General features: G+C 38.1%; 1 protein-coding gene across 2 annotated transcripts in view; it reads right to left on the reverse strand.

The window, feature by feature from the left end:
* LOC131027440 (uncharacterized) overlaps positions 1-14499 on the reverse strand; it is a 198202-nt gene that overhangs the window by 160746 nt on the left and 22957 nt on the right. For both annotated transcript variants that reach the window (XM_057957500.2, XM_057957499.1), the window contains exon 2: positions 5296-5376. In XM_057957500.2, coding sequence (XP_057813483.1) covers positions 5296-5376 — 81 coding nt within the window. The remainder of the gene's footprint in view (positions 1-5295; positions 5377-14499) is intronic.

A 14499-nucleotide genomic window follows, 5' to 3' on the forward strand; every position in this document is an offset into this window, starting at 1 on the left:
GGTAGGTCCGTACGACCCCGTATGGTACCGTAGGAAAAAAAAACGGAAAATTAAAAAATATTAAAAAATGTTGTCGTACGGAAATAATAGTACAGTAGGTTCATACGGCCGTACGGTACGGAATTTTTTTTTAATTACAAAAAAAAAAATTAATTTTAATTATAAACAAACAAACAAAAAACCGTACGGTCGTACGGAAAAGGCCGTACGGATGTACGGAATTGAGGTTTTTTATTTAAAAAATTTTTAAAACCATACGATCATACGGAAAAGGTCGTACGGACGTACAGAATTGAGTAAAAAAGAAAAAGAAAAAAGGGACGTACAGAAAAAAGTTAAAGTTATTTTTTTGTCATTAAGTGTTTTATATGGCATGAATACTCAGGAAATTGCCAAGTTAGAAAATTGTCGGGTTATAAAGACGTCCGTACAGACAAATCAGCTACTTGCCAGTTAGAAAATTGTCGGGTGATAGCTGTACAATCAAATCAGCCGTACCACATTAGCAAGGCAAATCCGTACAAAATGAAAGACAGTTAAGGCTCGAAACAGTTACAAATCGAATCCCAGACAAGGAATTTTTATTTTATTTTGATTAATGGAGACTGAACCTAGGGGATTGAAAAAGCTAGACTGGAGGAAGAAATTGCAAGAAAAAGAAGAGCAAACCAAGAAGGAAGCCAAAAAGAAACCTGCTGTAGCAATGGGCGACCAAGACAAGGGCAACGCAATTGCACAGGATGCAGGAAAGGGAAGAGTTACGCAGGTCACTGCAGATACAATTCTATTCGAAGGTTTGGCTGGAACGGTGTGCAGGCAATGGTGGGAAAATGCCACGAGCCCGTCAGATATTGAGGTAAAAATTGAATTAGCAAAAGCTAGGGTCCATGATGCTATTCAGATGCCCATTTTTAATATTAAGGAATTCGAACCCTGCCTACGACAAATGATTAAAACATATGATCCTGAACTTCGCACATCATCATTCAATTTCCAGCACACTGACATCATTGTTTCATTTAACTCTAATGATTTTGAGAGAGTATTTGGCATTCCTGACAAGGGTAAAAAGATTGACAAAAAGGTAACAAAGTTGTCCGAGGAAAGAAGAACCTAGCTATTAAAAGAAATGTGTAGGGACAACTTGACTACAAAAGAATGGAGTCGCATCCTGGATTTGAAGGGAAGAGGTCTGAAGAAGACATTTTTAAAATCTGGCATCTGGCAATGTTTACTTGACGTAGTACAGAGCAGGTTGACTGGCGCCAGCAGAGCGTCGGACGCGGCAGTACCTATGATCGCATTGATGGCAGGACTCAGAAAGGGCACGGTGTATGATTGGGCCAGTCTACTGTCAGACAGAGCCCATGACTGTATGATGCTGAAACATAAAGTATTTTATATGTCACATCACGCTATCAGATTATTTTTAGATTCCGTGCGGGTACAGGTGCCACCACACCGTAGAGGATGGCAGCCGCGGGATAGCATCGACTCCCTTAAGCCAGCTATATTTTATTGGTCAGAGCTGGATATTTTGACTACCGCCGAGGGACAGACTAGCAGGAAGAGGAGGAGACAGGCCCACGTAGTGGTGTCGGCCAGTGACACGGATTCAGGACGACATGGCACTAGTGAGGAGGAAAGTGAGGGGTCGGATGATTCAGAGGAAGATAGCACCTTCAGGCTTTCACAGACCAAGCAGCCAGTACCGCCGCAAGAGACCCCCACCACTCAAACAGTATCGTTGGCAAGTGTACCAAGGGGGCATCGTGGAATGCCTGGAGGGGGAGCTGGCAGGACCGGCTAGGTGGTATTTACTCCAGCATTCCTGACCGTCGGAGGAGAGGGAGGACCATTGGCATCATCTGGAGTCACAGTGGGTACCATCTCTACCATCCCCATACCTGGGTTTGGTCAGATGCATCCTCGACCTCCACCAGTCTAGCCATCGCCAGTCACAGCCAAGATGACGACACCAGCGAGTGCACCAGTACGCATGCCCGTCATCCTAACAAAACCTAGGACAGAGGAGGCCCAGAGGACGGTCGAGGAGAGGCCGACGGGAGACGATGTCAATTCATGGCTAGACAGATATGCGGCTCTACCTTCATCCCCACGCAAGCAGGCACCACCCACACCTTCCTACCCTTGTATTCCTTCACCTCCAGGGGTTATCGACTTGGACAGTGGCACTAGAAAGCAGGGCGATAGAAAGACACTGCTGGTGGAGGGGGGAGCGGTATCACCGCAGCAGCAGCAGGTTGGACAGATTGAGAGGGGAGACCTACTGCCATGGTGCAGTTCTTAGCCAAGATGGAGGAGGAGGTTCAGTTACTGGTTGCCTTGACAGTAGAGGAGTCTGTCGGACAGCTCACTTTGCGAAGACTCCTTGCGTTTGCTACATCTGGAGTAGCAATGGCATTTCAACAGTGTCTTGAGCAACATGGATGGCCGACGCTTGATCTTCCAGAGATGCGAGCAGAGTGGCAAAGCCAGGAGGTGGCCGAAGGGAGTCAGACAGAGTCTGTGGGACGGATTGAGCAGGTTGTACGAGATAGGTATCTCGAGCTTCGAGAGACTCAGCTCAGGGCGGATAGGGCTCAGGAGGAGTTGGCCACTCGCATCCCTACATTGGAGACAGAGTTAGAGCAGCAGTGCACCCATGCTAGGAGTACAGATGAGATCCTTGCCACCGTGAGAGGAGAATTGAGTGCCGTGAAGGCAGAGTTGGCAGTGCAGTCAAATGAGAGAGCCTCAGCAGAATCGAGAGTTGCTACCCTGGCAGCCGAGTTGGAGGCGAAGCATCAGGAATTGATGGAGGCAGTGTTTCGAGTGAGGAGTTCCCGGGAGCGGCAGTTGCAAGCTGAGCAGGACCTCCGATACCGGACCGACCAGGTGGTACAGCTTCGGGAGCAGTTGCAGTAGCAGCCCCAGCCCCTCCACCATCAGGGACGCCTCCATTACCCCCTCAGTAGTCCGTGTGTAGTTGTTATTTTGTGGGGTTCGTAGTTGTTCTCTGTTGTAGGCATATCATTCCCATTTTGTTGTCTGTCATCTGGAGACGACATTTCTTTTTGGGGGGGATGATGTTGTCAGGTAATTAAGCAATAAGACATTTAATGTAATTAGAGTTAATGACGGCAGTTAACCCGTCGGTTGTCAATAGTTGACACCAGGTAACTGACCGATCACCTTTATATATTAGCGAGTCCTTGGTCATGGAGACAGGGTTAGTATGGTCATTGTCATTGTACTGAGTCTATTGACATTATTATGAATCAATGAAGATCCGAGTTTCTTTAAATTCTGTCATGTCTATTATTTCTGCAATGCATTGAATTACACTTTATTGGCAAAACAACAATCCCCCTCCCAGCGTCACTCGCCACGGCCTGCATGATTCGAACATGTGACCAAGCTCTGATACCACTTGTTACAAGCGAGGGTTGCCGTTGCACCAAAAGATCGACCTGTCAATGCCCGATACAACCACAAGACTTATAGAATCCACAGGAGGCTGTTAAACCATGTCGCAAATCCCCGCAAGGGACGTTGGCCCACTGCCAACAGATATTGGGGAAAAAAGAGGAAATAGGAATACATCAGCAGTCACATTGACTGGGAAAAAACACACAAGAATAATGAGAATAGAAAGAGGGACTTTCACCAGCCAGCATCACACTTAGTATGGGTAAGTTTAAGTCTGTCATAATACGTAGAGGAGTGATTTATATTTATTGACTGGTTAAATACAACATTCATTAATGTGATAATAGGGGCTGTTCTCAGTCTAAGACAAGTGTTCATATTTAGTATAAAGAAACTAATACAACATTCAGTAATAATCATTTTTAAGTTCATATCAGACATAAGATTATAAGGTAATCTGATTCAATAATGTTAACTCATTACTGACAGAAAATAAGATAATATATAGAACTAACATTACTAATACAACAAAAAGGTTTTTAATATAAAGTCATTATTATTAACACATAACAGTGCTGATATTATCATGGAATCGGTGAGACCAAACCAGAACTGTTATTAAGTTACAGGCACTAACATCCTTATTCTTGGTGGTATGCCCAATGATGTGCTTAATATGAATGCTTAATATATGAAGCACGATAATGTTTTTATGCAGAGTATTAATAAATAACTACTAATAGCAATATAATAATTATAATAAATACTGATAACAATATAATATTTATAATAAGTAGATAAATACTGATAATAGTATAATAATCATTATTATTATAGTATTTTATAAGAACTGCTCTGCAGTAAAAAAAATATATTATGATACTATCTGAAAATAAATAAAATATAAATATATAAATATATATAGAAATAGTAATTTGAATAAACAAGTAAATCTGAGATTATAAATCAGATTGAATTATCAATTCAATATCAGCAAGAAGAGTATGTTTTCACTGATTGGATTCATGTTAAGATAGACTTGTGTCATAATCAACTTAGTTTAAGTCGTAAGTATATTGAAATAGCTTAATTATGGTTAAAACAAGTCTAAACCTAGACCTAGTAGGGGACATTACAAGAAAACATGATAAAATTGTGAAAATGGTGTGCACCGTGAAAGTCTGTGTAGTTTCAAAAGCTTAGATTCTAAAAATGGCTGCCCCAAACCCCACACCCACAATCCCCAAATCTGGGCTCTTGGTGCCCCTATCCTTGAGACCTGTCCTCCCATCCCAAGACTCCATAAAACATAACTAAAAGATAGCAGATCAAGGACCACCACTCAATCCATAATCTCACAATATAATCCAGCACAGCATAACATAATTCTGAAAACTTTTTTTACATGGGCTGCCATTGGCCTAACAAATAAAGAGCTCTGAAGCTTGACTGGATACCAACACATTTGACTTGAAATTTTCTGTCTAACTACATCAAAACAAAGTGACATGAATAAAGTTAACAAGGATTTCGTTATGAAACCCATTTTTCCCTCGTGATTCATTTGTCTCGGACTTCATATTGCTGTTCTGGATTGATATCTTGTTAAAACAGGTCAAATAAACCTGGCAAAAACAAATTGACAAAACTTCCAAATATTTATTCTGTGGTCATGGGTTTCCATTAGAATAAATGTTAAGGAAAAAATTCAACTATCATTACATCAAATATGTATAGCATTCATGATCATAGTAATTCCACAGAATAAGACATTATGGTATGAGAAAAATTCTCGCTTAACTATATGTAGGTCAAAACAGTGATAAACTCATCAGGATTTCCAAAGAGGATAGGCCAACTTACCGACGAAGTATCAAGACGAAGTTCCCAGCTTTTAAAAAGAGACTTCACACTTCCTGTCACAGATTCATTTAATGCAGATACCTGCAGACATAATATCAATAGAAATAAGAACGTGCAATGATATCAACAGAAAATCAGACAAAGGCTGCAAAAAAAAGGAAATAATATTTATGGTTTTGAAAGACAAAAAAGTAGTAAATGCATAGTTGAAAAATTCGGACTTGGCAACGACTCGGCTGGCCGAAAATTTTTAAAAACTCAGGAAAAAATCGGCAATAACACGACAAATTTATCAAACATTTGAAAATATATAATTTCTTAAAATATTCTTAAAAAACACACATATACACTATATTTTTAAAAATGTATATATGTACAACCACGAAATTCAAACTTTAATTATAACTAATCAAAATATAAATGACAACAATGTCTATCCAACATTTGCAGACAGATCATTACATTCATTGATTAAATAAAATTAAAAAATCATATTAAATTAAGAATTTTAATTAAAATTGATATAAATGGTCAAAGCTGCATTTTATTGAGATTCTAGAATAATAGATCATATGACTTCTCATCTACTAAAAATATTATATAATATTAAATAGGTATACTAAATATTTATAAAACTATATATAAACAAATAGTATTATTCACATGACCATAATATATCTACTAATTAAAAAATATTAGAAAATTAAAAAGAATATTACATAAATTAAACATATGTAAATACAATATATTTTCTACAACATAAATATTAAATATCTAATTTTTATATTAATAAATAATAATTAATATATAAATAAATAAAAACATTAGATTACATATAGAATAATACTAAAAATATATATAAACATATTATAGTTGAATAATATTAAAAATATACAAGAACATAATACAAAAATTATTATGAAGAACATATCTATTGAAAATTTGAAACCCATTGTCGAGGAAGAGAGGGAGGGGGTTTCTACAGCATGGCACCCAAATGCTTCATGCGAAACCACACCAGTTTGGAATCCATGGACAGATTTCTGCATTTTCAGCTTCAAATCCAACTTTGGCTCATGCACGAGAAATTAGGTTTGTGGAACGAAGAGATTGATACAGCGATAGGGAGAAAAATTAACCCCTTTGTTTGCAGCGATAGGGAAAAAAAATAACCTTTCTCTTTGTAGCGATAGGGGAAAAACGATTTTTAAAAATATATTTTAAAAAAAACCTGTGGCCTTCAGCCATACAAATGTTCGGCAAATTTCAACGATTTTTTAATTATACTTTCAAATTTGCCGTGTTTCGAATTTCATGACAGAAATCTTTTAAAAACCTCATTTGGTGAGTAAATGAAAAAAGAATTGCAATTTTTGGCGGTTTTTTGAGCAAAGAATCACGGAGATTTTTATTAAAAAATGTCTACAAGTTAATCCATGAGTGACTCACTAGGGTTTCCAACCCACGAGTACTCACTATTTTACTGAGTTACAGCCGATTTTTTCATCTATTCTCTAATGTATATGAGGTTATTCAGCAGCTAACTTGAGTTGCAAATAACTTTTGGGAAGTCATATTGGATCTAATAGGTAGCTTATGGATTCATTTATATGGACCAATCAAAACATTGAACATGTAAGTTAATATTATTTGATGAGTGTTTACCTATATGCAGCACATATCATTGTATTTCCATCATGATTGCAATGTATCTTAGTAGAATTGTTGGAGTGAATAAGATTTTGTACCCAGTAAAGTCTTGTACCTAACTAGTTCCTAGTAGGAGACTTATTCTTGTCACTTAAGTTCACATGTCTTAGTCATCTAGATAAGATCTTATCTTTATGACTTTTATTTAATTCTAGTTACCTAGGTCATTTAATAATTGATTGAGGCAGTTGTCTCATTGTATAGGATTAAGACACGTCATCATCCTATCTGATCCTACCTCACAGCTTGCCTTTATAAGCAAGGCATCTGATTGTAATATTTCATATTAAACCAATATTCATTCATTCTTGCATCCATAATTAAGTAAGCTATTCTTGCCATTTTATCACTTGTGGAAGCTATTTTGGTCTTATAGAGTTCTTAGGGGTGTTGAGGAGTCACCATTAACTCCTACATGATATCAAAGCTCCAATGTTGCAGATTCCTTCCCAAATTTGAAGGAGATCATAAGGCTTGAAGAATTTGTTGAGTGCAAATTAGGGTTTCAAGGACCTCACAGTTGAATTCAGGGCATCAAAGAAAATTAGCTGAATTTTTGGAGCAGTTTGGGCCAAATCTAACTTTGCCATCGCATCCAAAACCTGAAAATCTACAGATCCATTGTCAAATCATCAGAAACGAAGATTTTTGCCCGGAGGGCATAGAGGGTTTTGGCATCTCAACATATTCTATATAGTCATACGTATGTACAGATTTGTACTTGATCGTACCATATGGATCGTACAGATGTGTCAAAAAAATTGGTGGGGTTAAACTAAACTTCGATGGGGCCTAAAGGGAATCCTAGTCCTTCAAAGCTGAATTGCACCATTCGAAATTGAACCACAACTATAGTATGCAAAGCTTCCAAAGGTCTCACCAATGGAACAAATAAAGAAAGAAATAGAGTTACAGGCTTTACTATTAGGTTTACAATTAAATAAAAATATAAACAAAACAAAGATTGAAATTGGAGGTCACTCGTCTCTAACAATAAATGCAATTGGACATAAAAGACTCGATGGTTAGAGACTTAACTCAATCCTCTTATTAATATAAATGGAATTATCGATTGTAGAAGAATATATTGTTGTTGAAATATGTCATTAATTTCAAAAAAATTGACAAGATCGTTAGAAATTGTCATTGATGTCAAAGGAGTTGGAAGAAGATCAACCCATGAATGACGGAGGAAAAAGAGACATTAGTGTTGGAAAGTCGCTAAGGATTATGGAGAGGAGTAATAAGTGATTAAATGTATTTTGTACATGAAGCAAATATATATATGAAGAGGCAGATTCCTTTCCAACAAAAAATAATATTGGTCTAAATTCATTTTTATTAATTATAGCTGAACCCTCTCTAAACTAACGCCACATAAATTTGAAGAAAGTCAAGTGAAGTAAATATCTGTTAAGGCCAGCTTATTGAAGTAGTCGCCTATGAGGAGGATTAGATATAAACAATTATCAGGCCAACTTCACTATTAGCACCCAAGTTATGGCATAAATATATTAATATCAGCAATGAGCAGCAATTCGTATAAGTAAAAGTAGCACTTATGTTAGAACAATGGTTGTGTTTAATATTAATAAACAAAGAAAAATAAGATATGACTCAATCAATAAGAAATGAGCAGTGATTATCATAAGGATTAAGGCAGCGATAAAGTATTATTGAAAGGAGCGATTAATATACATAAAACAAAGGCAGCATTTGTTAGTAATAAACAAAGACATGTTAAAGGCAGAGCTCATTTTAAGAAGTGATTAAGATTATGTTAGAGGCAGCAATTAATATGACAAAAGGTGATGTGCTCTTACGAATTATCTCTATTCAAATGTAGTATGCTGCCTCTGTTGTTCTTTTTAGATTAAAAATACTATGTTATTTTTTGGGGGGGGTGTGAACTTTCAAACTAGAGAGAAGGTGCAAAAGGGGTTTATTGCTTTTTTGTTGTTTTTTTTATGGATAAGCTGGAAACAATAATAATTGCAGCAAATGCTAATTCTGAAAATAACACTAATAACATGCAATTTAGGAGCCGGATCAAAATATTTGAATTTTCCACAATATAACAACCTAGTTCATCAAAAACCCTTACATATCAAAGCCAAAAATACCAAAAAAAAGTTGTAGATTGGGAACCACTACTGTAATAAAATCAGACCTGCAAATTCTCAAATCTAGACACCTCACCTTCAACTTTGAGTGCCAATTGCCAATGGAATGATGGAAGGATGTCTGCAGGCCCTAACCACCCAATTTGGTCCAATAAAACCCTTCAAAACCTTCCCAAACAGCTTCTACAAATCTTCAACCCACATGTTCCATGCAAGATAATAACCTCAAATCTCCCAGTTTGTATCTTTCAACATTGTAGAAGATGTCATCAGCAAGGGGTTTCGTCCTCACTAACCCAAAAGAAAGCCTCTAGAGAAGCCACAGCCAAACTCCAAAAACATAAAAACCTGAATGAAAGAATAAAGTTTCAAAATAACCCTCAAATAGGGCGCACCTCCAGCCCTAATTCCCATGTCCCAATTGGAGGCAAAAATCACTTTATTTTTAATTTATTAAAACCAAAGTTCCCAGACTCGGACTTGACTCGGACTCGGCAAGGCCGACTCGACTCGTGACTCGGCTATGACTAGACAACGACTCGGCAATGACTCGGCAACCTTGAAATTTAGAGATTTTTAACGATTTAAAACTTGTTTCATGCACCCATTATTGAATAAAGCTTAAAGACACTATAACATCATCAAATAGAAGCTAATTTGATCACATACATAAACATACATCCATCACATGCGTAGAAATGTAAATTGTGGCTGAAGGAAATACAAAACATAGATATATAGAGTTATAAATGTTGTCAAATGTATATAAAATCCATGACATCAAATGTTCCAAAACATATATGTAACTGTAAACAAAAACAAGTTTATGGCTCAGGCTCTAGCTCATCCTCAGCCTCAGCCTCAGAGTAGTTTGTCTGCCTCTTACAAAAGTGTATAAGGTAGGTACTGGATGACTAAGTAGCCATAGTCTCCGCCTGTGAGGTGCCACAATGATCAACATCAGTTGTGCCTGTGTCGGATCGTGCTCTATCCTCCTCCTTTGCCATAGCCACAGACTCACCCTCTCTGTCTGCCTGGTCAACCCACTCATGGTCCTCCTCACTGAAGACGGGATCAATAGCCTCAGTGATCCACTCAGACTCTAGATCGATCTCCGCTAGAGTGATCGGAGAGGAGTCATGATAGGGAGGTAGTGCAAGGTGGTTGCCAAGTGGCTAGAATGTTTACTAAATGAAAGGTTCTTGCTGTTTCACGGTGTAGACACCAAAATCAGAGTGCAACAAGCTAGTAGGAAACCTAGCAACTCTCCTTGTTCCACCTCCCTAAGTCAAACACTTCATGGTTGCTCAAGGGCTTCAACTCCATTGTTTTAGTATTCCTTCACAAATGCTACAAAACCGACTTATGGAGTCAAACTCACCAAATGTGTTGGATTCATGGAAGGTTCACTTATTTCAACTTGATTTGTTGGTTTTTTTGCTTTACAACCTTCTTTGTCATACCCGATTTGACAAAATCCAAGTTTTAGGCCTAAAACGGGCTACTAGGAATTAGCCCTCCTTTTGGGGTTTTGTGCTCACCCTGCTCCAGCGATGGACTTCCAAACAAAAAGAAGTTGATATTCGAACACCCTTTTGGGAGTTCTTGAAGATTTTCTAAGTCTTAGGGTCCCTTAGGCCTTCTCCGTGACTGTCCCAAAAATGGGTGCAAAAGGAGGGTTTGCAAGGGTTTTAATGGCAAATAATGACTAACAAGTTGGAGACCTTCAATATGGACCATACAAACTTGGTTCTACCATGTTACTTGCTAAATAGGCCATGAAAAGACAGGTTTTACACCTTCCAAAGGTTAGGAAATAAGATTTACAAAGTTGCTCATAAGGCATATGCAACGTTGACAACTTTCCCATTATTGCTGTCTACAAGCACATCTTTAGTATAAAAAGCAATTACATTTCAAAACATGAGAACATGTCCATCATTAAAGACACAAATATCACATTAGCCCTGCACAAAAGCCATTAGGCAATTACAAACAAAGATTTGTTCACTGTCAAGTCATTTATGACTGCACTTTTCTCTTTTCACTGTTTTTCCCTTTGGACCTGCACTTTACATTGTCAAAACTCTCATTTGAAGATCTGTTTTGTGCTTTCTTAGCAATGCTCTGCCTTTTTATGCTTGATGTCCTTCATACCTGCCACTTGGAGAGGAGAATTTCATGTACAACTTCAACAAAAATGTAAAAATCAGTCATAGTTGACTGTGGCAGCCAACTGGGCATTATAATTTTGCCTCAAAGATCATCAATTGATCTTGGCAACTTTCCAACCCATGGACAATACCAAAAATCGCTCCTTGTTCTTGTTTGCAAGAAATTAGGAGGAGGTACAAGGCTTAACAAACCCCAACATGTGGTGGAGAGTAAGCAAGTGAATAGAAAATCAACTCTAAAACAGTGACTCACTGTTTTTTTACATCATTTACTCAAACTGAAAATGCAATCATCCTCCTTATGGCTTAGTGTTGTGACCATTTCACACATTGCCCCATTGCAAATGGGGACCCCTGCTTTTTGCTTTCTAGGGTTTGTTTTCCAAGTCTTTTAGGGTTTTGTCTATTAGCCTTTGCATTTTGAGTGTCGCCAAGGGGATCACCTGGATAGCAGGTTCTGCTTGAGTGAGGTCAAGTTGGTGAGTGATGAAGTCTAGAATGTCCCGAAATTTGGCTAAGTCTGAAATGTCTTGATCCTGAAATTTGGTTAAGTCTGGAAAACTGAAAATCCTCCAAAAACTAGATTTTGCAATATAACTCCTGGAGGTCTGAAACCACTCTCAAACATCCTGAAAGTATATATGGAATATAACTTAAAGTATAAGAAAAGCTTCTTTCTTATACTTAAATGTTATATTCCATAAAATTATCCTGACGAAGAGTTCAAAAAGTCAAATTTCGCTCCTGACCCTTCCTGAGGGTCCAAAGCGAATTTCGCTCCTGACCCTCTCAGGGTTCCAAGGCGAATCTCGCTCCTGACCCTCTCAGGGTTCCAAGGCGAATCTCGCTCCTGACCCTTGCTGAGGGTCCAGGGCGAAAATCAATCTAGGACTCATTTCTTGCCTTATTTGACCAAATTTTGACTTGCAAGGCATTTTGAAGGGAAAGTTGGAAATGTTTGAAAACCTTGAAAAAATGATGGATTTTGGCCAAGATTAGCAATTTCGCTCCTGACCCTTCCAGAGGGTCCAGAGCGAAATTCATTATAAACTTCACTTGCCACCTTGTTTGAGCTTGAAACCTTGTTCCTGGCCTTGAAAACGATCTTACCTTGCCCTGTGAAATGATTTCAAACTTAAAGACTGAGCAGTTTAGCCTGGGATGAAGATTTCGCTCCTGACCCTTGCAGAGGGTCCAGAGCGAAAATCTTATTTGAGCTTATTTTTTACTGACTTTGGCTAAATTTTTTATGTGCAGGGCCTCCTGGAATGAAGATTGGACGTCACTTGATGCATTTGAAGGTTTGAAAGCATGAAAATTGATGTATTAAGGGCAACAAAGGCAAATTCACTCCTGACCCTTGCTGAGGGCCCAGGGCGAAATTTTGAATAGCTCTCATCTTGCATGGAAAAAAGTCAAGTTTCGGACATAGATGAAACAAGGACATCTCCCTTTACTCACCTGAGAAAGTGTCAATTTGAAAAAGTGAAGGATTTTGTTGAAAACTTAAAATTCGCTCCTAACCCTTGTTGAGGGTCCAGGGCGAAAATCTTGTGGGAGATGCTTTTTGCTTAGTCTTGGTTGAATTGGAATGTCAAAGAGGTTTCAAGGTAAAAAATGAAACATTTTGAGTCTAGATTACAAAATTCGCTCCTGACCCTTGCTGAAGGTCCAGGGCGAAAATCCTAAAACCTATCTTTTCCTCCAAAATTTGAACAAGGCCAAGCTTAGACATGGGTGTGAAATGACATTTGGATTGCCTTGAAGTTGGGTTGGATGGTTAAAAATGCAAATTTTGATGCCCAAAGGCAAATTCGCTCCTGACCCTTGCTAAGGGTCCAGGGCGAAATATTCAAATCCTCCTATTTTCCTTGCATTTCAAGATTGGATTTTGGTTTTTATGACTTGGATGGGAGAAGGACATGTGTGTTATGCCTTAGAAATAATTTGGAGCTAAAAGAATGAAAGAATTTGCTCAAAAAACTCAAAATCGCTCCTGACCCTTGCTGAGGGCCCAGGGTGAAAATTGCAAAATCAACCTATTTTCTTTGAGTTTTGGCTAAGGCAAGGATGCACTAGGGTAAAAATGGCCTTCAAAAACATGATGAATAAAGATTTGCTTCCAAAACTTGATGATTCTAAGCCAGGGAAGAAAAATCGCTCCTGACCCTTGCTGAGGGTCCAGGGCGAAAATTTGAAAATCCCCTATTTTGCCTTGCAGGAACGAACCAAGCTTGGATGGAGTGAAAGAAGAAGACCTTTGCCTAGCCTTGAAGGGTGGATTCAAGAAAAGTTGATGAAGGAGTAAGCACAAATTTGAAAAATTGCTCCTGACCCTTGCTGAGGGTCCAGGGCGAAAAAATCCTAAATGCACTTTTCTTCCAAAATTCAAGTGAAATCAAGCCCAAACTCCAGTAAAAGATGCCATTTGGAGTGCCTTGGTGATATTTTGGATTTGCAAAAATTGGATATTCAAGGTCTAATTTGGAAAATCGCTCCTGACCCTTGCTGAGGGTCCAAGGCAAAATTATTGTCAATCTTCATTGCGGCCTTAATAAAACATCGATATTCCTCAAATCCCCCAAAATTGCTAAGTTCGAGACATTTTTTTTTTTAAAAAACTAAATCAAATTCGCATTAAATTTGGGGCATTGGCAATTTAATAAATTAATTTTTAGGCCTTGACATAAATAAAAAATTCCCCTTGGAGGCATTGAAATTAATTTTGAAAATGAAAAAATTAAGTTGGGCGCTCAATATTTGTTATTTGCCTTTATTTGTCAAGTCGGCCTCCTTTTTTAGTGGTTTTTATTTTATTTTAAGGCCTATTTGCTAGGTCGGCCTCAGGGTTGATTAGGGTGAGTGCTCTATATAATGGGGGAGTGTTGCTTTAAGTTTCAAATCATTCATTCATCCTTCTAAGTACGAAATTGAGGAGCAAATTGGAGAGGCGAATTTCTTGCTAGATTGGAGGATAATTTCCAGATTTTGGAAGGTATTTGAAGGCGAATTTCCAAATTTTGAAGAAGCTAGTGGAAGGTGGAGCTCTTTTGAAGACTAATGGAGGCGTAATTCATCCAAGGGAGGACTATAATCTAAACCTTGTCTAGCAAAATCCAGTCTTCTTTCATCATTTTCGAAGGTTTTATAGTTAAGCATTCAAGGGGGAGGTATGAAGAATTATTTTGAAGTTTTTA

Source organism: Cryptomeria japonica, chromosome 4 (assembly GCF_030272615.1).
Source record: "Cryptomeria japonica chromosome 4, Sugi_1.0, whole genome shotgun sequence".
Lineage (NCBI taxonomy): Eukaryota > Viridiplantae > Streptophyta > Pinopsida > Cupressales > Cupressaceae > Cryptomeria > Cryptomeria japonica.